The sequence below is a fragment of the Cucumis sativus genome, chromosome 1 (assembly GCF_000004075.3).
Source record: "Cucumis sativus cultivar 9930 chromosome 1, Cucumber_9930_V3, whole genome shotgun sequence".
In the NCBI taxonomy this organism is placed as follows: Eukaryota; Viridiplantae; Streptophyta; class Magnoliopsida; order Cucurbitales; family Cucurbitaceae; genus Cucumis; species Cucumis sativus.
The window spans coordinates 28,566,247-28,589,209 of NC_026655.2; the positions used below are offsets into that span (position 1 = coordinate 28,566,247).

The 22,963-nt window shown below is 31.6% G+C and overlaps 3 protein-coding genes across 4 annotated transcripts; all 3 read left to right on the forward strand.

The window, feature by feature from the left end:
- The first annotated feature begins 1,370 nt into the window (after window positions 1–1,370).
- LOC105434526 (uncharacterized protein At2g29880) lies at window positions 1,371–2,493 on the forward strand. Its single transcript, XM_031880327.1, has 2 exons — window positions 1,371–1,767; window positions 1,857–2,493. Exons 1-2 carry the CDS (start codon window positions 1,408–1,410, stop codon window positions 2,235–2,237), a joined length of 741 nt encoding a protein of 246 aa, XP_031736187.1. The 5' UTR covers window positions 1,371–1,407; the 3' UTR covers window positions 2,238–2,493.
- Window positions 2,494–3,148: 655 nt separating this feature from the next.
- On the forward strand, window positions 3,149–6,679 carry LOC116403204. The gene is made up of 2 exons (XM_031883792.1): window positions 3,149–4,168; window positions 5,505–6,679. The coding sequence occupies exons 1-2, from the start codon at window positions 3,806–3,808 to the stop codon at window positions 5,559–5,561; spliced, it is 420 nt and encodes a 139-aa protein (XP_031739652.1). The 5' UTR covers window positions 3,149–3,805; the 3' UTR covers window positions 5,562–6,679.
- A 2,947-nt stretch (window positions 6,680–9,626) lies between these two features.
- On the forward strand, window positions 9,627–16,397 carry LOC101221841 (E3 ubiquitin-protein ligase RHF2A). Of its 2 annotated transcripts, none has more exons than XM_004139020.3 (8): window positions 9,627–9,918; window positions 10,541–10,681; window positions 10,762–10,808; window positions 14,773–14,835; window positions 14,919–15,027; window positions 15,115–15,497; window positions 15,615–15,722; window positions 15,796–16,397. In XM_004139020.3, the coding sequence occupies exons 1-8, from the start codon at window positions 9,913–9,915 to the stop codon at window positions 16,106–16,108; spliced, it is 1,170 nt and encodes a 389-aa protein (XP_004139068.1). In that variant the 5' UTR covers window positions 9,627–9,912; the 3' UTR covers window positions 16,109–16,397. The 2 variants fall into 2 exon arrangements, with proteins under 2 accessions (XP_004139068.1, XP_011660171.1); XM_011661869.2 differs by lacking the exon at window positions 9,627–9,918 and adding an exon at window positions 10,198–10,403.
- The last annotated feature ends 6,566 nt before the right edge of the window (window positions 16,398–22,963 follow it).

Below are 22,963 nucleotides of genomic sequence, written 5' to 3' on the forward strand. Positions count from 1 at the left end.
ATTTCAAAGTATATTTTTCTTTTAGAAAATCAAAATATATATATTTTTTTTTATGAAATTATGTCATAATGTTTAGTAGTTCTTTATGGTAATTAGTGTTAAGTACCTGACAAATCAAACAAAATTTATATATAAACACTTATAAAAAAGTCTAATCAAACATGTAAATGTTTAAATTTTAAACTCATTTTCAAAAAAAATGTTTTAAAAAAAATGTATTATTAAACCAAATATGTAAATGTTCAAATTTTAAACTGATTTAAAAAAAACGTTTAAAAGAAAATGTATTGTTAATTCAATCCAACCGAACTCTAAGAATTGTTGGAGAAGTACTTTTAAAACGGGGAGAAAATGACAACAACAGTGCCCCGTTTAAATAGACCCAAAGCGAAAGCGTTTGTTCACAGCTAACTAACAAATCCTAACCTCTTTAAATAGACCCAAAGAGGAAGGGCTTTTTCACTCCTAATTTAAAAATCAAATGGAAAATATCAAAACAAAAGGGCAGAAAAATACAAATTTTGTTTTGTTTTGTCCTGAAAATTTAAAACCTGCGGAAATCATTGGGATGGAGACTGATTTTGTATGCAAATGTCATTCCATCAAAATGCCCTTTTATCACCCACCCCTCTCAAGTATGCCTTTAGGGGTGTTTGGAGAGTTAGAATGGAAGCATGATTACTGGGAATCGGAGAAATGTTGGAATGCATGTTGAATTGAGGGTAAAACAAAAATGAAATCATAAAAACTGAAAAGGATGGAAAATATAGTTTAATTGAAAAATAACGAAACGAAATGAGTTTAATATTACAATTTGAGCTCAAACGCTCAATCCAAACATAATTTTTGGATTACATTACAAAGCATTCCAATCCTATTACAAATGTCCGAACACTCCCCTAAGGTTTATGATGTTCCACTCAAGAGCTCCTGCTTCCTTGCGTGACATTTTTAGTGCAAGTACATAGTTGTCAGATCTAATGCTATTGGCTTTTGCCCTTTGTCTTTGATGGCACCTTATTGTGTGGTTACATTTAGGATATACCCTGAACGTTAGCTGGTTTCTTTTTATTATTTTTCCCTCTTTTTTAACGGTAGCGAACAAGACATTCATTTTCTTATTAAAAATTAAAAATAGATAATAAAAGGAGAAGGATCATACTCCAAATTATTAGAGAAGATAGGAACTAGAACTAGGTCCTTCAGAACTGGTAAGTGTTTGTTTCTTTTGGTCTTAATTATTTGGAGCCAAGTGAATCTTTGTTTAAGTTTGAGTGAAATCTTACATTGATAAATGATTAATTATTCTAGTCCAAGAAAAATGCATGATTAGTTTATTGCTTATTCCATGGTTACTATCAATGAAGATAACTATTTTATAGATTTAAATTGGCACATTTTTTAGCAATGTATCAGAAATTGTATCTGCCTGGGAGCCTGCCTGGCAGTTGCAATAGGAAGGAGAGACAAAATTATCTGCTTTGGACTACTAAAATGGACCATTTACTTGCCACAACTCTTGTCGAGCAAGAAAAAGAAGGAAGTAAGGTTGATGGCGCATGGAAGCCTGTTGAATGCGCAGCTCTTCAAGTCTTGAATGAAAACCTTGGTGATGGTTTAACTAAAGAACATGTCAGAAGTCGATTAAAAACTTGGAAAAAACGGTTCCATATTTTAAAGGAGCTTCTTGCACATAAAGGGTTTGAATGGGATGAGGCAAAAAAGATGGTGGCAGCTGAAAACTCAGTGTGGAACAATTACATAAAGGTAAAATATCATCCTCTTTGATGTTAATTTATGAGCCTACTTTTGGTTTTGCCACATATTGTAGTTTCTTAATTTTCTGTGGTTTATAGGCACATCCTAATGCCAGACAGTATCGTGGAAAATTTATTGAACTTTATGATGAATGGTGTATTATCATGGGTGAGCGAGCAATATCAATCTTTTCAGACGATGATGCAGAAGTGAAAGAAATACGGACAAAAGGCAAGGATAGTTCAGGCTCTTTGATTGCGTTAGACGCTCGGACTAATGATAAGATGGCAAAGAAATTAAGATGGACTAGTGATATGGATCATTACCTTGGGAGGACTCTCGTGGAGTATGTGACGAAGGGGTGCAAACTTGATAAATCTTTACAACGTGGGGTACTAAATTTAGCTGTTTCAGCTTTAAATGAGAAATACGGGCCGAACTTGACAAAAGAACACATTAAAAACAGGCTAAAAACTTGAAGGAAGCAATATCGTAATCTGAAAGATCTTCTTTCTCATGATGGGTTCAGGTGGGACAAAACAAGAAAGGTCATCATTGCTAAGGACTCAGTATGGGATGATTATATCAAGGTAAGTAGAAAATCTGCAGAATTCCATGCATTTGATCATGTTCTTTATTTTTGTTGTTGTTACTGTTTATTTTGTGAAATGAATCATTTAGAATCATGAAAAGAAATACACGGGCACACGAAAAATAGGCCCATAAGAGGGGCTGGTTTGATCGTGTTCTTATTCTTTGGATTACTAGCATCAAACATTTACTTCTTTTTTTTTTTCCTTTCCTTTTTGGTTTGAGGTAAGAGATAGTTCATAGCCACAAAAGAGATGTACAATACGGGAGTGAAATGAGAAATTCTACCTCTCACTTATACTAAGGTGGTGAGGAATCCTTTTTCCTTTTTTGTTGGCTTGAATTGGAAAAAGTAATGGTTACAAAAATCTTTAGTAGGATGTCTTCTCTTAGCATTAAGGTCTGGCCACATTTGATAATAATTTCAATTTTGGCTTTCTTTTATATAAAAATTATGCTTGTTTCTTCTCAATTTCTTTAATATGGTTTTCACCTCTTTGAAAACAAGAACTAGTTGTAATAAAACACAGAAACAAGAACAATTGAAATTACAAGTAGATAATAACCTTTTTTTGCTAAATTTTCAAAAACAAGAACAATTTTTAAAAACTACAAGTAGATAATAAAACACAGAAATTTATGGGTGGAACTAGTTATATAAGCTTAATTTTAAAAAACCAAATGGTTAACAAACAAAATTTAAAACTCTACAAGAATGAAGAAGCACCTTAACTATTTTCTCCTCATAGATATTTCAATTTATTTTGCGCTTAAGTCCAAAAATATTTTCTTATACTACTGATCCACCGTATGTTGGCTTTACTTTTAAATCTTAGTCCACCAAACGATTGGAAACCTTATGTTTGGTGCTCTTCCAAATTCCCATGAACAACCAAAATAAGGAAAAAGGTGTTTTCCAAAATTTCCTACTACGAAATAATTAGTGCTGTTGGTCCTCCCTTGCCTTTATTCATAAGACAACAACTAGAGCATAGAGAATTTTTTATGATCTGATATATCACTTTGGAATTATGTTTGAAACTGATATGTAGCAGGTAACTGGAATGAGTTACATGATAAATGAAAGACTTGATTAATATCATTGAGAAGGTAGCAAGAGTCTAGAGAAAGTTCCTGATGTTCTCTAAGTCCTTTTGCAAGAAAAGGCATATCATCAAATGTCATGAACAAGGGACCAGTTTAATGAAGCTAAATGGTGAAATCTTGATATACGAACAATCGTGATGTTTGAAATTTATGCTGCTTCATTCTCATTTTCTATTTGATCTGAAATACCGTGGACACGTTAAAAGATGTATTCTACCTGAATTTTAGCTCCAGAATAACAATTTGCTATCATTTTCTTTGCATGTAGATCAATCCTGAGGCCAAAAGCTTTTGTGGTAGAGTATTTGAAAACTATGATCAGTTTTGCATTTCCTTTAGATATTACAATATGGAGGTGTTGGATTTCCCTGTTGTCGTAAACGATGGAAAAACTGGATGTGAAGGGAACTCTTTGGGGTGGACTAGTGAAATGGACCATTGCCTCAGAAGAGTTCTCAAGCAGCATGTGATTCCTGGGAACAAAGGCATGTTAGATAATAAACTCAATCCCGTTGTATATGATGCAGCTATATTGAATTTAAGAGAAATGTTTGCTCTTGAATTGACCAAAGATCAAGTTGAGGATCGTTTTAAATCATGGAAAAGAGAGTATGGTTTGCTAAGGGACCTGTTAGACCAAGGTGACTTTGAATGGGATGACCAGCAAAAGATGTTAGTTGCAAAGGACTCAGTATGGGATGTCTCTATTGAGGTATATTCTATTTCAGTTAATCTTTCAGCGGTCAATGACTATAAAATAAAGATGCATTTGATTTTTCTTTTCCTTTTTCATTCTTCATTGACGGTGTTCAAAATGGTTCTTGCCTATAATTGGAACATAGAAACCCGGATACTAGACAATTTAGAGGGAAGATCATTGAAAACTATGATGAATTGTGTGTTATTGCTGGGTGTGACATTCCATCTGGAAGTTCTCTCAATGCTGCTGCTGATAATTTGGATTTATCTGTAGATGAAGCTATAAATGCCAGAGATGTGTGTCACAATCAAAGTAACAGTAAAATTGTTTTGTTGGGAAGCCTAGCAAGAGGTGTTGAAATGGGCCAAACTTCACCTCTCATTCCAAGATCTCTCGATAACCTTACATCTCTTCCCAATCATATCTAAAATAAAATAGTTAAAAGGAAAAGAAAAGTGTATCTGAATATGTGGACTGAGATATTGTTTGGCAAAGAGCATTTTGGTAGGAATGTCACTAGGGCATTATTAGGATATGAAGGGTATAGTAGTAACTAGTTAGGGAAGTTGTTATAGTACTCAGTTTATAAATAGAGGTGGTGAGATGTAGAAAGCTAATCAATAACTTGTTGAATGAATAATTAGGGCTTCGGAGAGATCTCTTAGGTATCTAAACGCAAAAGATATATGAAAACTGTAAAGATTCATTATCTAGAGAAATTACAATATAAGCACAAGTAATTCAAGGTACTCGTGCTGACTCTTTTAAGATCTTTCCTAAGCTCTAATTTACTACAAAATAGTATCCCTTCCCCATTCCTTCATATTTGATATATAGTCAGATTCCATAACCACCTCTCTAGTTAATTACCACCATAGTCTTACTAATAAGCTCTATCAGTACTCTCAGAAGAGCTCAAGAGAGGGATGGTTTAAGTACCTCGAACACTTGGTTTATCTGTAATTTGGTTTTCCTATTATCTATGCATTTAGGTTCTATCTTCTTATTTGTCACATACTCTTGATCTAAGAACATTTTGGATATGTCCAAATTGGATTGTTTTACCAGTTAATACCTAGAGTCCATCTTATCAATTTCATTAGTTAATGTCAGAAGACTTGTGTCTTGCCTCTTATTCAAAGATTTTTATTAATATTACTGACTCGACACCGATTTAATGGAATTATGGAACAACTTCCAGAACAAGAGAAAATTCATTATGGAAAAAGTTTTTACTTACATATACTACTTTTCCTTTTATCATTTCATATTATTGTTTAATGCGGTGAGGAGTCAGGACATGTGAAATTTTGCACATTCGCTCAGTGCTTTCTAAAATCCATTTCAGGAACACCCTGATGTGCGGGAATTCCAAGCCAAGTCAATTGAGAATTACAAATTATGAGCTGTGTATGATTTTTGATAACAAGGAGAAAACTGAAGGATGGTCAATAGTTGAAAAACACGATAAGGACTATACTTTGAACAACCACAACCATACAGAATCCCAAGTAGGGATATCAGATGATGATGCAGGGGGAGGTAATGGTTCCAGTGGTTCTGATAGCACGGAGGCTTCATCTCAACAAACAGGAACTAGACCATCCTCCTCTTCACATTCACGAAAGTCTTTAAAGAGAAGATGCAGCGATGATCTCATTGTGCAAATAGTGAGTGTCATGGCTGCTAACGTTGCTCGAATAGCTGATGCATTGTCAGACAGGCCAACTTGCTTAGACCAAGTGTTTGATGTTGTTCAAACCATGCCTGGGTTGGACGAGGATCTGATCCTCGACGCATGTGAGTTTCTCTCTTTTGATGAAAAAAGGGCTGTGATGTTTATGAACTTGGATGAGAGGTTGAGAAAAAAGTGGCTACTAAAAAAGTTGCGCAGTTAAGCTTGCATTGCATGTAAGATTATAGTGTTTCTTGTTGATATTTATACCGATTTTTCTTAAAATCATTGGCTAGGTGAAGGAATTATCATTATTATTTTTCGCCCTCTTCTTTCTAATATGTACTTTCTTACTACATTTATTGTACAGATAGACTGGCTTGGCTGCAGACCGGTCATTTGATTGGATATATGAGAGTTGAAATTGAGATTGCTTACAGGTTGTTTTCTCACTTGGTCCATGCTTCCATAAGTTGGAGAGGGATCTTTTTGGGAGGGGGGTTTGTCACATTATTTGATATAGGAAAGAGAGAGTCTTGGATCATGCCCTTGGGAGTTGTTATTTTGCTCAATCATTTCTTGGAGCTACTTTGTTAGATGTTGCTAGAGGCAAGGAGTATAGGACGATAATGAAGGAGTTGCTTCTGTATCAGTGGTTGAGGGAGATTTTTGTGACAAGTAGTGCACGTACAATTTGTAGGGTCTGGAAGGGTGGTTGAAAGAACTCTATATCAGTAGAGGAGTGGAGAGGGGGACGGACCCTTGTGATATTTGGTTTCTTCTTGTGCTTCATTTTTAGTGTCGGTGATGAAACTTTTTGTTATTATTTGTTAGCTCTCATTATAACTTGATTGGAGTCTTTTCTTTTGTTCGATTTATTAATATTCTCCTTTTTTTTTTCAATTTTTTTCATGGTTGATTTTTCAAAAGAAAGACAAAAAAACAACAAACCATTTATATGAAATTTCAAGTGGATTTATTGACAAGTTCTTTGGAATCTTTCTATCTATTTTCAGTGACATGTATGAAGTGCTAAGTAATGATAATTTTACATGTTTGATAGTAAAATGGCTAAAATCACTTTTGCCATCTTTAAACTCGTCTTAAAAATACTTTTAATCATTCAAAATTGATTTTTTTAATAGTATGAAAAATGTTTTAAACTTTTTTCTAGGGATTAAAAGTACGTTGGAAATGTGATTTTAACAATTTCAAAATCACTTTCAAACATGTATTAGTTAAGAGATGATAATTCGAATTTTTTTGAAATATATATACAAAGAGAAAGAGAATTGTCAAAAATAGCAAATTTAACAAAATATTTACAACATATAGCTAAATTTTCAGATTTTATCAATAATCGATATTGATAGCCACTGATATGCTTCTATCACTGGTATTGATAAACAGTGATAAAAGTTTATCTGTAGCTATCATTGATAAGATTCATAATTCTTCTTGAATTCGAGGGGCCCTATGGGTAAAGTACAATGTCGTACAACAAATGAAATGAACTTGTATTTCAAAAGTGATTTAAAAAGAATTACTAAGAATTTGTTAAACAATAAAAGCGGTTAAGATTTCTTTTAAATCACTTTTAACCATCCCAAAATCAATTTGGACTTTAGAAGTTAAACTTTGGTTTAGATTAATTGAGTTCGACACAATCCATCTAAGAATATCTTAGTAAATGATGTATCAATTATTGCTATCTTAACCGTCTAATGATTCAATAATTGTAAATTACATATAGCGTCCAATATTTCATGTACATATCCTCTCCTTTTTTGTGTCTATTTGGAGATCTATCAAACACGGCTTAAAGTTAGAAATTTGAACCTATGATCTTAAAAATTGTAATATATCGAACTATAATCTATATATAATTCCCATTTATAATAAGTTAGGTCAAACATTAACTTATTAACTTTGAGTTGAGATTAGATAAAGTTTTTATTCTAATAAGAAAAACACTTGGACTATGTCAAGTCACAATTAATAGTCAAGAATAAAAGATACGTAGATGACAAATTTCAATTAAATAATACATGAAAACAAAAGGTGAGATTCATAATATTTTTTATTCAAGTTTAAACCAGAATAAAATTTATTTCAACCTTTTGAATAAGAAGTTGGAAAATTCAAACTTTGAAAAAGTATTCTTTGCAAAATGGATTCTTTTTACTTATTGTTCATATATGGAGTGGAATTTTTTTTTCTTTGGAATAAACAGTAGGTTAGAGAGGTTTTTTTTTCTTTTAATTTTTATTTTTATTTTCAAACTCAAATTATGTAACGCTTCGAGCTTACGAGCTTTATCTAAATCTACAAGAAGAAAAGAAATTTTAACATCAATCTACTCAACCTTTAGGTCAAGACTAGCTGCCAAACATAGAACTACACGTATGAAAGACATCTTGACAACCTTGAGCAAAATATTCATCAAAGTCGACACATTTCTTCTAATTATACCATTTGACAATCAATCTCGTTTTATAATGCAACTTTGAGGTATGTTCTTTCTGTTTCACTTTGTAAATCTACTTATTTTTTCTATGAAGTGTAAATATTTTGTTAAAATGTTATATTTTTGACAATTTTCCTTTTTTAAAAGTTGTAATAATATTTTAATAAATTAGAAATTCGGGTTGGGTTGAGTCAACTCATATATTTTAAAATGTAACCCGAACCTAAACCAACCCAAAATAAAAACTAACTCAATCCAACCCTTACAATTTGAGCTGGACATAGTCGAGTTGTTTAGGTTGTCAGATTATTTGAACACTCCTACCCGTCAATATAGATGGAGTCTGAAAAAGTGACATATGACATTTTGAAACTAATCAAAATGAATATCTATTTAATAATATAAAAATGGTCTATTATATACAATAGGTTATATTGTTCACATCTTTAAGGTGAAGGTTTTGATTTTGAACATCCCAATAGAGATTTGAAATGAATAATTATAGGCATACTGTTCATGAAACTATATTGCCCTTGAAGTTTCACTAATGTTTTAAAAACATTTTGAAATATAAATTCTTTTAAATTTTAGATGAAATTTTGAAAAATGAAATGATGTGAAAGCGATAGAAAAAGAATAAAAAACCATATCGTTTTAAGTTATTAACACACAATAACTCGATTTTTGTCTAAAATTCTAGAGAATTTCTAGAAATTCAAAATGTTTGTAAAAGTTCTTAGATAATGTTACAAATTTCAACAATATAAGAGTATTTTTTAAATAAAGAATATACAAAATTGAAGCATATAAAATGTTTAAGATTTTGACATGGACATATACATGAAAATTGTCAATAAAAAACAAAATATAAAAGTGAATAAATATTTTCTAAAAGATATAAAACAGAAAAAATAATTTAAAATGATAAAAGAATACGTTATAATTTTTAAATATTAAAAGATATTATTTACATGAGATAGTTTACAAATATAACAATTAGGTTCAAAATAATTAAGTCTATAATAACATTTTAAAAAATTTGTAATACCATAAGAGTCTTTTAAAGTCTATCACAAATAAATTTTGTTATATTTACATGAGATTAGTGTATACTTATTTATTCTTCTTTAAATGGTCATATATTATAATTAGGATAGTATGTTAAGTAAACTGATTTGGAGGTTTTTGTAGATTTTTATACCCTCCAACTCCATAGAAAAGAAAAGGATGAGAGTATTAACCCAAAACAAGAACTAATAGATGTATAGATAAAATAAAATTTAAGAAAAAAAAGGGTTGGAAAGCAAATGACGGGTTTAACAATAAGGAGAGGCATGGGGGCATTGGTGCGAAAGCGAGTGGCGAAACTACTAAACTCCTTAAGAACTCACTCCTCCAAAGCTCTTAAACCCAAACCCACCCCATGACCGACCAAACCCAAACCCAAACTCACCTCTCATCACCTGCTTTTTCCCAAGTCAATACCGGAGCCCCCACCGCCACTTCCACTTCCACCTCCACTTCCACCTCCACCACCGCCCTCCCCACCCTCAATTCTCCTCCTCCTTTCCCTAGGGTTTCACTGATTTCAATCCAATCAACATCCCACTGCTCATGGAGGTACTCTTCTCATTTCCTTTTCTCAATTTTCTCTCTTCTTGACTTTTTCTTTTTCTTCTTCTTTTTCTTCTTCTTTTCCTTCTTCTCCTTTTTTTTTTTTCTTTTTTGTTGATTTTGATGTCTCTATCTTTTAATTCTCTTTCCGATGAAGATTGTTCTTTCTTGGAATATTTTTGTTTTTTCTACCTACTTTTTCTTCATTTTTTTCGGATTCCGTTTTTCTTGGCTGTTATTCGGAGGATAAAGGGGACACGGATGGATATATTCTTTTTTCTTTTCTTATCTTGTTTTTTCATGGAGTAACCGGATGTGGAGTAGTGTGCAACAATTTTTCTGAGTTTGCATTTGTTTTCTGCCTGTTCCTTCTCTTTGGTGCCAGCTTTTGGCGTTCAGTTCGGGAAATTTGTGCTTTTAAGTTTTTTTGTTCTTCGATTCTCTATGAATGTTTGTGTTGGATGTATGTGCGTGATTTAATTCTCGGTAATGTAAGTCAAATCTCTAAATTATACTTGATGCTACTGTATATCATTTCCTTATTAAGTTTCTTTATATATAAAGCACCAGATCATGTGCTTTTTGTATTGTTTTTTTTTTTTGTTAAGTTTTTTTTTTGTTCTTACAGTCTCCCACGATGGACGAAACTAAGAAATCTGAAGCGCATTTGACATCAGCTGCTGCTTTTGTCGAAGGTGGAATCCAGGATGCTTGTGATGATGCTTGCAGTATATGTCTAGAAAACTTCTGTGACAGTGATCCTTCAACGGTATTACGTATATTGTGATTTGATATTTAATCGGAAGTCAGGTGCTTTCTATTCTACTTAGTTTGCTATATTTTGTTCAGATGACGAGTTGCAAACACGAGTTCCATCTGCAGTGCGTTCTTGAATGGTAATTTTTTTTTTTTTTTTTTTTTTGCAATATCTTTTTGAAATATCAGATTTAGTCGTTGTGGTTTCTTTTTGGAATTAATAAAAAAAGAATATGCGAGTCTAAGTCCAATGGATACACCATACACCATTTTGTAATCACAAGGCATTCCCTTGCAAAGAGTATCTCATTTCCTCTTTCCTCCAAAAAGGTAAAAAAAAAAAAAAAATCATAGTGAAGTTTTGGATTTGCAAAGGTTTGTTAAATCATGTAAGTGGAATCTTGCATATTTGAATTGTTGAGCAGTGAATTTCTCAATGCTATTAAGAGGAATGCAACGTTGAAGGATTTTCCTAGGTTTTAGGGGTTGAAGACTGATTAAGGAATCTGGGTCTGTTTTTATTGACAATTCTTCAACTGATTAGTGTGCTAGATTGCCAGTGCATGATAGTGGCGATGGTAGTATATATAAGTTGTAAACTGGTAAGCTTTGTGGCTTACTTCTTTCATTGTTAAGACTCACATATACTGGACATCCAGGTGATTGCTTCCAGTGGATGAGATGGTGGGCATTAAGAATTAGGATATCATTTCATTTTGAGGAATGATGTTGAGTTTTCTGATATTGTCTCCAGAATATTGAGATGAGAGTAAAGGTCATCAGATCACTTTCTATGTGCGTGTTTTCCTTGGATGATTGAAGAAAATAGTGAGGATGAAAGTTAACTTCAAGAGATGTATATTGTGGTAGAAAGATTCTTGGACTGAACCATTTACTCATGGTCTTAATAATAACCATTCATGGATATTGGTTAGAAAAGAAAATCCAGGATTGAACGAAATTCTTGTGGGATTAACCCAGCACTGCCTGCTTGGAATGTTACAAAATTGACTTGATATATTTGGCAACCAGAATTTTGAGTACAAAGGCGATGTAGTTTATGTGATGATTAAAGCATGCATGAATACGTTTTCTTTTAAGTAAAATTCCAAATTGCAATGAAATATAATTTTCAAAAGCGGCTACTAGATATAGATTTCAAGACAAGACAAGGCTCCTAGCTCCTGTACAATACTGACCTGGTTCTTTGAAGCTTATTTTAGTGTTCCATCATCACCAGCAACAGTTTTGATGTGACCATATTAGAAAATTAAGTGCAAAATAGCTTAGCAGACCTGTTCAGCAAATATTTCTCTGATTTTCATCGTTAAGCTATTAGTTTTGTCAACATCTTTTGCTGTTGCCTTAGTTTTGTCAATATCTTTTGCCATTGCCTAAATTTTTTGTATGTTCGTTTATTTTCTCTTCTGTGTGTTTTCACTTTTTTCTGCACAGTCAATTTTGAGTGTAGATTGCAATTGATCTCTAATATATGTGTTTTCAACATCTTGAATCTCAAATGAGATTTTCTCCTCTAATGAAGAAAAGAAAAAGAGACGCATAGTATCTATCACAGGATTGTTTCCTAGAGTAAAAGATGAACCATAGTTTGTTGGATGGTGGAAATCTAGAGATTGCCTTCAGGTGACTACTAATACTAAGATTTTTACATCAGATTGGTTCTCATATTCTCACGTCTTGTACCCTATTCTTTAAGCTCTATCATTGGAAAAAGCTTCCTTCATCTAGGATTGTTGTATTCTCTTTACCAGTTTTGTGGCGTTTCTTTCTCAAAACAGTTCTCTGGTAAGGACTTTCAACTATGACTCCATCTTATGGAACTTACCTAACCTCCTCCACAGTTCTAATAGAAAACCTGCACCATTATAAGTTTATAATCAAGTCTCTATTACTTGATTTACAGGGGCCTTTGATTTTTCAGTTGTATTTTTATGCTTCCTCTTCTGATACTCTCGTTGGTTTAAAAATTTTGGTTTTTTTTTTTTGATAACTTTCTCATTAATGCATAAATATTTAAGACAAGACTCAGAAGAGGCACCTCTGTATTGTTTGTTTTTTAATATGTGCTTGGTCATGCATGGAAGTAGAACAAAATCAATAGCTTTGAGTTTGATTGAGTTAACAAAAACTTGGAACAACACCTGAGAACTTCTACCACACCTTTTTTGGCAAGATCTAGTGAGTATTCATATCATTTTGAATGGTTCATGCACTTTATTGTGTTTTCTGTGGACCGAAGTTATAAATTGATTAGAATAGCCTTCTAGACTTGTATCCTAACTTCTGCTAGCCAACGTTGAATTTCACTATCAACTATCATCTTTTTAGGGAGCTTTGTCTTGCTCCTATTTGCATAAAAACACAATAAACTAATCATCATTGGAGAAAAAAGATCATTTAAACATGTTTCCTATCAGAACACCAAGCTATATCTAATCGTTGGGATTACTAACTAATACCGAGTTTGCTTGGCTAGTTCATTATCTGCTTCTTAGGCTGCTTGCATTGTGGTTCTAATTCCCTGGACCATCTGTCTTGTTACTGTTACATTGAGAGGGATGTTTCTGTTTATTTATTTCTCTTGTTTTTCGCCCCATGATACTTTATGGTGGTAGGGCATGGTTGGGATTTGTTTTCTTTCAGTTTTATGGTTTGTAAGACATGAGAACTTTTTAAGGAAGATTTAAAATATCAAGTTTCTTAAACTAGAGTTTAGGTGGTAACTTTTCAAGTGGAAATATAATTTTATTTCTGCGGATAAATGCTTCATATAATTGTTTGAGCCCTCCATTGTATAGAAGATACGTATCTTATCCTTGACTAAAAGTTGCCAAGATCTGTATTATAGATGACACCAAGTCCTAAAACTGTTCCCATTCTATTCAGTAAATAATGAATTTTCTTTAAATGTGATAAAATACTTCAATTGATGAGCTGCAATATCGTTGAGATGCATGCGACAGGGTATTGTAAGTGGCAGGATGGCCTTGCTGCCACAATCCACTAAGATTCTGCCCTTCGTTGCTCCGATTCGAATAATATCATTGAGATGCATAAAAATATACCGATTCATTTAAAAATATATGTTTCAGCTGGTTTATGCCTTAATCACGGGGTGTTTGGGGCAAGGATTATATAAGATTATAATAACCGCCTCTTTGCTATAGTAAATACTATTTAAAAGTTCCCAATTAGCTGCTGTAAATACTATTTCAAAACTCTCAATTTACTACCATATTACTATTTGCTACAGTTTTTTTCTTTTACACTCATCATCTTTTTATTCTTTGCTATAGTGTTTATTATTTCCTTTTCAAAATAAAATAGTTCACACCTCAAACACATACTATTATAACACAAACTAAAATAATCTACACCCAAACAAAAACTATTGTAACCCAACTAAAATAACCTAAAATTATATAACCTACTCCTTGTCCCAAAAACCTAATTTGCTTGTCTATTCTTTTTGTAGTTATAAAGAAGCCTTCCATTAAGAAATTTGGAAACCATATAAACCTCTGCAGTGATAACAAAAATGGTTAAAACACTGTGAACTGAAAAGCCTTGGTACCAAAATGAAACAATTTGGATAGAAATTGAAATCTTTTTTTCATTGAGCAAAATAGTTAGAAAATTCTCAATTCCCTCTCTCTTGCCAAATACCCCACATGGTAAATATTTCCGGCCCTGCCAAAGTGCTCTACATTTTCCAACAGAAGGGGAGAGACTAATCATTTCAGACAGAAAGTCTCCACCATAGCTATTAAAGAAAAATCTGATAAAGTATGCCAGAATTTGGTACCAAAAATCAATGGTCAAGGTGATGACAACATAAAAGAAGAAAAATTAATTTGTACATGTATGACTACTACTCAGATATGTGCCTTTTCCTTGGGTGCATAACCTGTCATATACGATCTATTAATCTCTAGCTACCTATCATTTACCTTTCGGTTGGAGAACCCTGCGATAAAGTTCATTATTTTCTGCATTACAAAGAAGTTTGCTGTGTCAAGGTTATGCCCTGAATCTAGATTTGATTGGTTCAAATAGGTTTATTTTTGTTTCATTTTTAAATAGGTGTCAGAGAAGCTCCCAATGCCCCATGTGTTGGCAATCTATTAGCCTGAAGGATCCAACCAGGTTTATACCAATTTCATATTTGTATCATTTTTCATTTAAACTTAGAAGCAGATGAAGGTTGTTAATATGAGGTGGTTCTGCAGCCAGGAGTTGCTTGAAGCTGTAGAACAAGAGAGAAGTTTTAGACTTAATCCAGCTAGAAACTCAACAATATTTCGACATCCGACACTTGGTGACTTCGAGTTACAGCATGTATGTACCCAATATGCTGTTTAGCCTAATTTTGGTAAATCATGGGTGCCAAAATCTAAGTCAGGACACATTCTTTTCTCAATGCAGCTGCCGGCTGGTGCTAATGATGCTGATCTTGAAGAGCGTATACTCCAACACCTAGCTGCAGCAGCTGCCATGGGACAAGCACGCCATAGTGCTAGAAGAGAAAGCCACAGAAATCGATCAGGAATTCATGGCCGTCCCCAGTTTTTGGTGTTTTCTTCCCATCCCAATTCTTCATCGACCTCTCCATCTTCTGGTGATGATCGGGAAGGTGAAGCAGCCCCAAGAATCATGGTAGCTTCTATATCACCACCTCCACCTGCAGGAGAAGAGGCCCCACAATCCAATGCTTCAGTATCTCCAGTGCAAACTGATCAGTCTTCTCCTTCAGCACCTCAATCCAGCTCAGCTTCTGCTAGCCAACTTGGATCTCCTTCGAGTGAAAGGTATTCATTGTTTGCTGGATTTTTTGAGTTTGTTCCGTTTAATTTGCAATGTGTCATAGAATTTATCGATCGTCTATTAATATTGTTGCAATGTCACCACCCTTTCCCCACCCTTAGGAGATCTTCCAGTCAACCAGTGCCCAATAATCAAGATAGAGCTGGACCATCAGAATTGCAATCATTCTCGGATTCTCTCAAGTCTCGATTTAATGCTATGTCAATGAGGTTTGTAATGCATGCCTTAATGGCCTTCATTTTTTCCAAGTGTAATTTCTGATTATTTTGCTCCTCTTTTTAGATACAAAGATTCAATCACAAAGAGCACAAAAGGTTGGAAGGAGAAATTGTTCTCTCGCAACACTTCAATGTCAGATATTGGCTCTGAAGTTAGAAGAGAAGTCAATGCAGGCATAGCGACAGTATCACGCATGATGGAACGTCTTGAAACCAGAGATGCTAGAAAAAGCAGCAGTCCGGAGTCCAGTAGTGTAGGGGGTAATAGCCCAGTTTCAGAATCAAATAACAGATCGATGCCAGAGAATGGAGGAAACAGTCCTTCGACCGACACAAATAAAGAAGGGCCACGCTCTGCAGAATCCAGTTCAAGTTGAACATTCTCAGAATCGGCTTCACTCGAAGCCCATCTTATAAGAGGTGAATATTGCTATTGATTGTTTCCCTCTTTCATATGTACAAGAAATGCCTGGAGTAGACTGATGTTTTAAAAATTTAGGAAAAGAAAGAAAGAAACTTCAAAATATTAAAAATATTTTGAGTTTTAGTTTATTTTATGATTAGTTAGAGTATATTTATATATTAGCCAATGTATCATTTATAATTAGTAATATCATAGATTATTTACTCATAAATTCATTGAAGTCATCATCTCCAAAGTTCATATTCTACTTTTTCCCACCTCGACAGATCGAGGTTGTGGTTGGCTTCTCCACCTTTACTACTGTCCTATTTTGGTGGGTGGGTTTGAAGGGAAAAACTTATATATTGTATGGGTTTTTATAGGTTAGGCCATCATTGGAGATGCAGATTAGTCGTAGAGATTCTGTGTCGGTCTCAAATGGTCATTGGAACTTGTTAGTGTGTAGTATGTGGTGGTTTCTTCTGATGGAAGGGAAAAATTGTGCCAACTACCTGTGAGTTGAACTACTGCTGTCAATAGGTTTCACAGTAGAAAGAGGTCTTTTGCTTGTGGAATGGATTGAGTGTGAAAAAGACTGTTGGATACTCTTTTTAATAACTTCTCTAGTAATACTTTTTTCTTTAAGTTTGGCCGTGACTTTGAAGGGATAAAATTACTTTTGTCTATGTTCAAAATCAGTTTAAGGGTATGAAAATAGTTTTGGTAAGTGTGAAACTATACATTAAATTGATTTTGAATAATTGGAAAGATGTTTCGTTTTAAACCTGACAAAAGTTGTGTTAACAATTTCAAAGTTAATCTCAAACATGCCTTTAGTATCCTAAGATTTTAGACAGTGGCTCATTAGGTATTTGACTGATGACATTTGGTTGAATTGGCCAAGTCTGATGTAAGGTCATAAGATTGTTTAGGGCATTACCCAATTAAAGTAAGATGTACATGTTCTTCTGTTATCTCAAAAAGTTAGGCTCTTGGATTCAACCTTTATGGAAATTGGAAGTTTGGACTTGCGGTTTGTTTGTACTTGAGCGATTTGTTTTTAAGTCTAATAGGGTGAGGGATCAAATTTTTTATCAGAAATTTATTCACAGGCCAGTGTTAAGCCGTACTTAGGTTGCTTACCTACAAAGGATGAAGATGAATTGGAATGAGAATGTTATACATTTCTCCACTGTGTTTTTGTTTCTATTGCATCATTGAGCCATTCCCTTTTATTTTACATTTGTTTAATGCGCACCTCTTCAAGGTTTATCATTCCCTTCTCTTTTTTCCTTCTGTCTTTTGCGAATTGAAGGGATGATCTTCTTGTGTGTTTGGTTCTAATCTTTTTCAATGTGATTTTAATATCACTAAGTGTACGTTGAGAGATATTAAAGTGATTTATGGTCAATTACTTTAATACCACATTTGGGTTAGTTAACTTTACAATGTTTCTGTAAATATAAATATAATAATTCCAAAGCTTTTTTGGTTATATTTTCTTTAAAATGTCATTATTGTTGTGTACCAAACGTAAGGGGACGTGCATGAAATCTGAAGAATTGAGCCACCCATTCAAAACTGTTTTTGATGTACATGTGTCGGTTGCACTTTGGTTTGCAAAAATCGTAGTTCGACAAGTCGGTGGCTCTCGACCGACTGATAAACAAGTATTTTCAAGTAGGGAAAACATTCTTTGGATCTTTGAGTTTTGAGTTTAGCTTTTTGTTCTTAGGTTTTAAAATATTACAATTTTATGGGTGATATTTGAATTTTGTTTTAATTTGGTCTTCAACTTGGATAAATAAATTTAAAATAATTAAATAAACTTTAATTAATTAACTTTTACTATTTTTGAGATTTAGCTCACAAGTTCTATTTCATAATTACTTTTAATTGAATCAATGTTTGTGGAGGAGTATTTAATAAAAGAATTGAAGGTAAATGTTTGTGGAGGAGTATTTAATAAAAGAATTGAAGGTAAAAATGTAAAATATCAATGTAAAATTTTAACATTTTGACATTTGAGGAGTGAACTGAAACTAAAATAAAATGTGTAGCATTTTTTAACATAAAATCTAAATAGAAAACTTATGGACTAAACAAATACTTTTTCATGAAAAAAGAGTCATTTGGTTTAATTCTTAATAACAAACTTTTATTTTTTTATTTCTTAAAGAGTGCAAATCCTTACAATATCGTTATTATTATGATTGCATGATTTGCTCCCACGTTCAAGGTGGTCACTGAGACATTTTTAAAAGTCGATTATGGTCGCATTTCAAAAAATCGATCATGGTCGGTTAGGGTTGGTTTTATAGAAAAAAAACCGATTACGCTTGATTGATGAACAAAACACTTATTTATGGCGCGCTTCAAAACCACTAGATAATCTATGGATTAAATGCATTTCTTTTATTTGGTCCTAGTCGTGTGGGGTTTGATACTAATAGTTAGTTCAACGTTATTTAAATAGATTTCATTTGTAGAGCTCTTCCTCTTTCTTTCCTCTTTGTTTTTGTTTTTTTTTTTTTTTTTTTTTTTTTTTTGTCGACAAATTCGATAGTTTTATTTGGTCCTAGTCGTGTGGGGTTTGATACTAATTGTTAGTTCAATGTTATTTAAATAGATTTCATATGCAAAACTCTTCCTCTTTCTTTCTCTCTTTCGTTTATTTTTTGTTGACCAATTCGATAGTCTATATGTTACAAATAACAAATGAACATTTGGTGAGTAAAAAAATGTCAAACCACACCAAATTTTAGATCTAGAATGAAGAGCAATATGTAGGTGTAAATTGGCATGTGACAATTTTTTATTAAGTGCAGTACTATGGTTGGTTGTATCCTGATTCTTTCATTAAGATTAAAGGTTAGTTAGGTTTATAGAGCCTCTATCAACTTAACTATCATTTATCAATGGCCATGATGTAAATTTATTATTCACCACACATCTTTGGTATATAGAGCATGTGAATGTTAAGCTTTGTACTCAATTGGAGTCTAGGCAGAATGCGTTTAAAACAGGTGAAGTGTTGTATTAAGTAGCTCCAATTTTAAATACGAGATTATGTTTGGATTGTAAGTATAAAAAAACTAAGAATGTGGTGCATAAATGTAATATAACTTCATAATTTATTAGTGTTCATCGATGACATTAATAGACATCGATACAAATTCATCCGTGTTTATCACGGATAAATTTTGCTATATTTGTATACATAACCAATAATCAATATCCATCCATCATTATATTCTCAATTACTTTAAATTTGTTATTTTTATTTATTTCAACTTAGTTAGGTTCAAGTAATCTTTCTAATTATTAAATATAACTCAAGTTCAAAAATTAAATTTTTGTTAATAATAGATTGACTATTTCAATTATGTAAAGCAATGACTATGTCAAAAATGAAACCTGAATTTAATATAAATATTTTAGACTTCTAGAGGTTTAAATTGGATATGATATCTGTTTTTATGTTTATCTCTAAACTTTTATAAATATTGGTCGAATCTAAAATTTTGATATATTTTATAAATGTTTTTTTATTTATTTTCTTAATTTTAAAAATGTCTAAAAAATTATTTTAGTGATTTTATTCTATAGAAGGTAAATATTTTGTGACGTTTTTATACTTTTAAAAAACGTCAATTAAATATTTTTGATTTTACTAATTTAATAAAAGTTCAAATGGAACTCATTTGAAATTAAATTTTTTTAAAAAAATTAAACAACTTATTTGTTATCAATTTTAATTTCACTAAAATTGATGAAATTCCACATTGTAGAGAGTAAGAATGTGCAAATGTAGAAGTATTTATTTATTTTGAAAAGAACATACAACAAGAAGTTAATCCCAAAATCAAACAATCTAAAACTCAACCTTTAGATTTAGACTTAATATACAATACATAATTTTGTAAATAATTTGAAGTGTTGAATTGAAATAAGACAATGTGGAAATTTGAGCAAATAATTCAAAAACAAAACTTCAATGATTGACCAAAGCCCACAAAAGCAAAAAGCATTAATTTATTCAATTTTGGCATCCAAAGTTGCAAAGAAAAATTAATTTATCATATCTTCACGAGGAAAAAGGCAAAGGTACCCTTACATTAAAGACAATCTACTTCTTTGTTGAGGGTCACTTGAGTAATTTCAGATATTGATGTACTTGGAGATGGTTGAATAGAAGAAGAAGAGGCACCGACACCTTTGGAGGAACCACACCCTCACACCCTCACACCTTTCCCTATTTCTCTTTTTAAAAATACTTCTTTTTCTTTTTGGAATATCTTAATCAATCATTTTATTAAACTCCAAACCACAAGAAGAAGAAAAATATTATTTAAGAAACTTAGAAAGCATTTCCTTTTCCTTTTCCATTAACGAAAAAATTTGAGATTCTAAATCAATGAAAGTGAGGTGAGAGTTATAATAGGATGTGTTTATATGTAGACTGTTGTCTTTGTTTTGATAGAAAATTGTGAATAATGAAATAAGGTAGTGAATGTTGTAGCCAAGAGTAATTTGAAATAGTATTTAAGTTGCATACACCAATATTATAGTTGGGGCAACAGAAAATGAAATCACTTCACCAACTTCAAGTTAGTGTCCCAGATGGCTCTACCAACTTTAAGTTTTTATAAACTTTTATTTTTTTTCTATTCAATATTTTAATTTTAAACTGTGTGTCTAACCTGTATATATTTATGGTTAATTTTCATAATTAGAATAAAACGACAAAGTATTTACGATCTATAGAACAATTTTAAAAAAAAAACTCATTAAGACTGATTATTTTTTTAGAATTTCATATTGACCTTTAATTGTTTATAATGATTTTTCATTTTTGATTCTTTCTCTTCTTCTCGATTTTTTCGGTATTATTCTCTATTCTTTACAGTTCTTGACGGCATTTTTTCTTTTCATCGCCTTTCTTCTTATCTTTTGCAATTTTTTCTTCTTCTTTCCATCCTCTTTTTCTCTTTTTCTGCAATTTTTATTCAGATTGTTATTTGGTTCAAAATCGTGTACCAAATGTACAATATTTTTTTTTCAAATTGTTATTTAGGATATTGAATAGCCAAATCTAAACGATCACAAATTTAAACACCAAATAATATTTTAAAAAGTTTAACCAAATTTAAACGATAGTCTACAAAAATAGTCAAATTTAAACGATCGTGTAGCAAAAAATAAAATCGTTTAGATTTTGATACCCAAATTTAAATGATTATGTACCAAATATAAATGATTATTTTTCAAAAAAATCTTGAGAAAATCGCAACGATCAATTAAACAATCGTGTACAAAAAAAATGTAATTAAAAAATCGTTTGGATTTATGTCCAAATCTAAACAATCAAATTCTAAACGACGGTTTCTTAAATATATTAGCTGCTTGAATGTCAAATTAATTGAGGGTATTTTTAAAATTTTTTATTGTGGCCTCCGAACTTTTTCCTTTTTCAAAATTGTTGGGTGTAAATATTTTATTTATTAGTTTGTTCTATTTTTTAAAACACCCCTCTTTTTGTTTACTGTAATTTAATTTAGAGATTTATTGGAAAAAAAATAAATAGAAGGAGAAATTTAGAGACAAAACTCAAATTTGTATCCAATGCATCAATTAATTTTGAAAATTTGTAAATGTTCCAAAAATGTAATGAATGCAAAATTGAGAGTTAAAAAAGGGATGGCATTCTTTTTCTTTTTTTCTTTTTTTCTTTTTCTAAAATCAATTATAAATATGAAACCATTCAACACTTATTATTATTGCTTTATATTAAATCTGTAAATTATCTATTTATTTATGCTAATTTTACCCTTTTCCTCTTGTGATAATTACTATCAGAAAAGTAATTAATATTTTAAAGGGCAATGGAGGATCCATGATTTAATTACAATTACTAATTTAAGTATGTGTACCAACAAACAAGAAATTGATTTATATTATCTACTAAAATCAATCAATAATTTGGTTCATTATGAGTTTATTTTTCCATATTTGTTTTTTCTTTCAAAAAATAAAACTCTATGAGATCTACAAACCCTCTTTTGCAACTCTTCCATTTCCTCCCGCTGTTAGTTTCTACAAAAATATCTTTTTACTTTTCATTGGTTTCAAAATCTTTATACTTTTATTTCTTAAATCCTTTTTATTTGATTTCAATTATCTTTATACTTTTAATGCAATTGATTTTACCAAATATTCATTTCTTAATTTCAAATAAGAGAATAAAAGTGTAAAAAAATTACACTAAGTAATTATTTTTAAAAAATGAAGATAAATTAGTTTAAAAACTATAATTTTATAAGTTTAATTTGTCAAATGGTTAAACACATTAATGGGTGAATTTACTAAAGCATGTGTGATTTTGGATCATATAAGATTTACGCACTGAGTTGTAAAAAAGAAAGAAAAAAAAGAGTAAAGAGTATTATATAAATTTGATCAAATTAAAACAGAGAAGATTGCTAAGTTAGTAATAACATTTTTTAGGGTACAAAAAAATTGATATATGAAGGAGTAAAATAAAAGAATGGCTAAATCGTAAGGACCAAAACACTTATTTAATCAACATTTCCTTTTTCCACTTTCTATATGAAGAGAGAGATCTTAACTTGAAGAAAAGATGAAAGGATGTAAAAAAAGCAAAGAAAACTCAAAGAACAACAAATTAAAATCAAAGTTATTTGTGAATTAAATCTATGGAAATTAAATTTTTTAACACAATTCACATATATTATTTGGTTGAAGTAAAGTTTCTTTTAAGGGAATTAATATTTATAAGAAACAACATAGAAATATATATATATACACA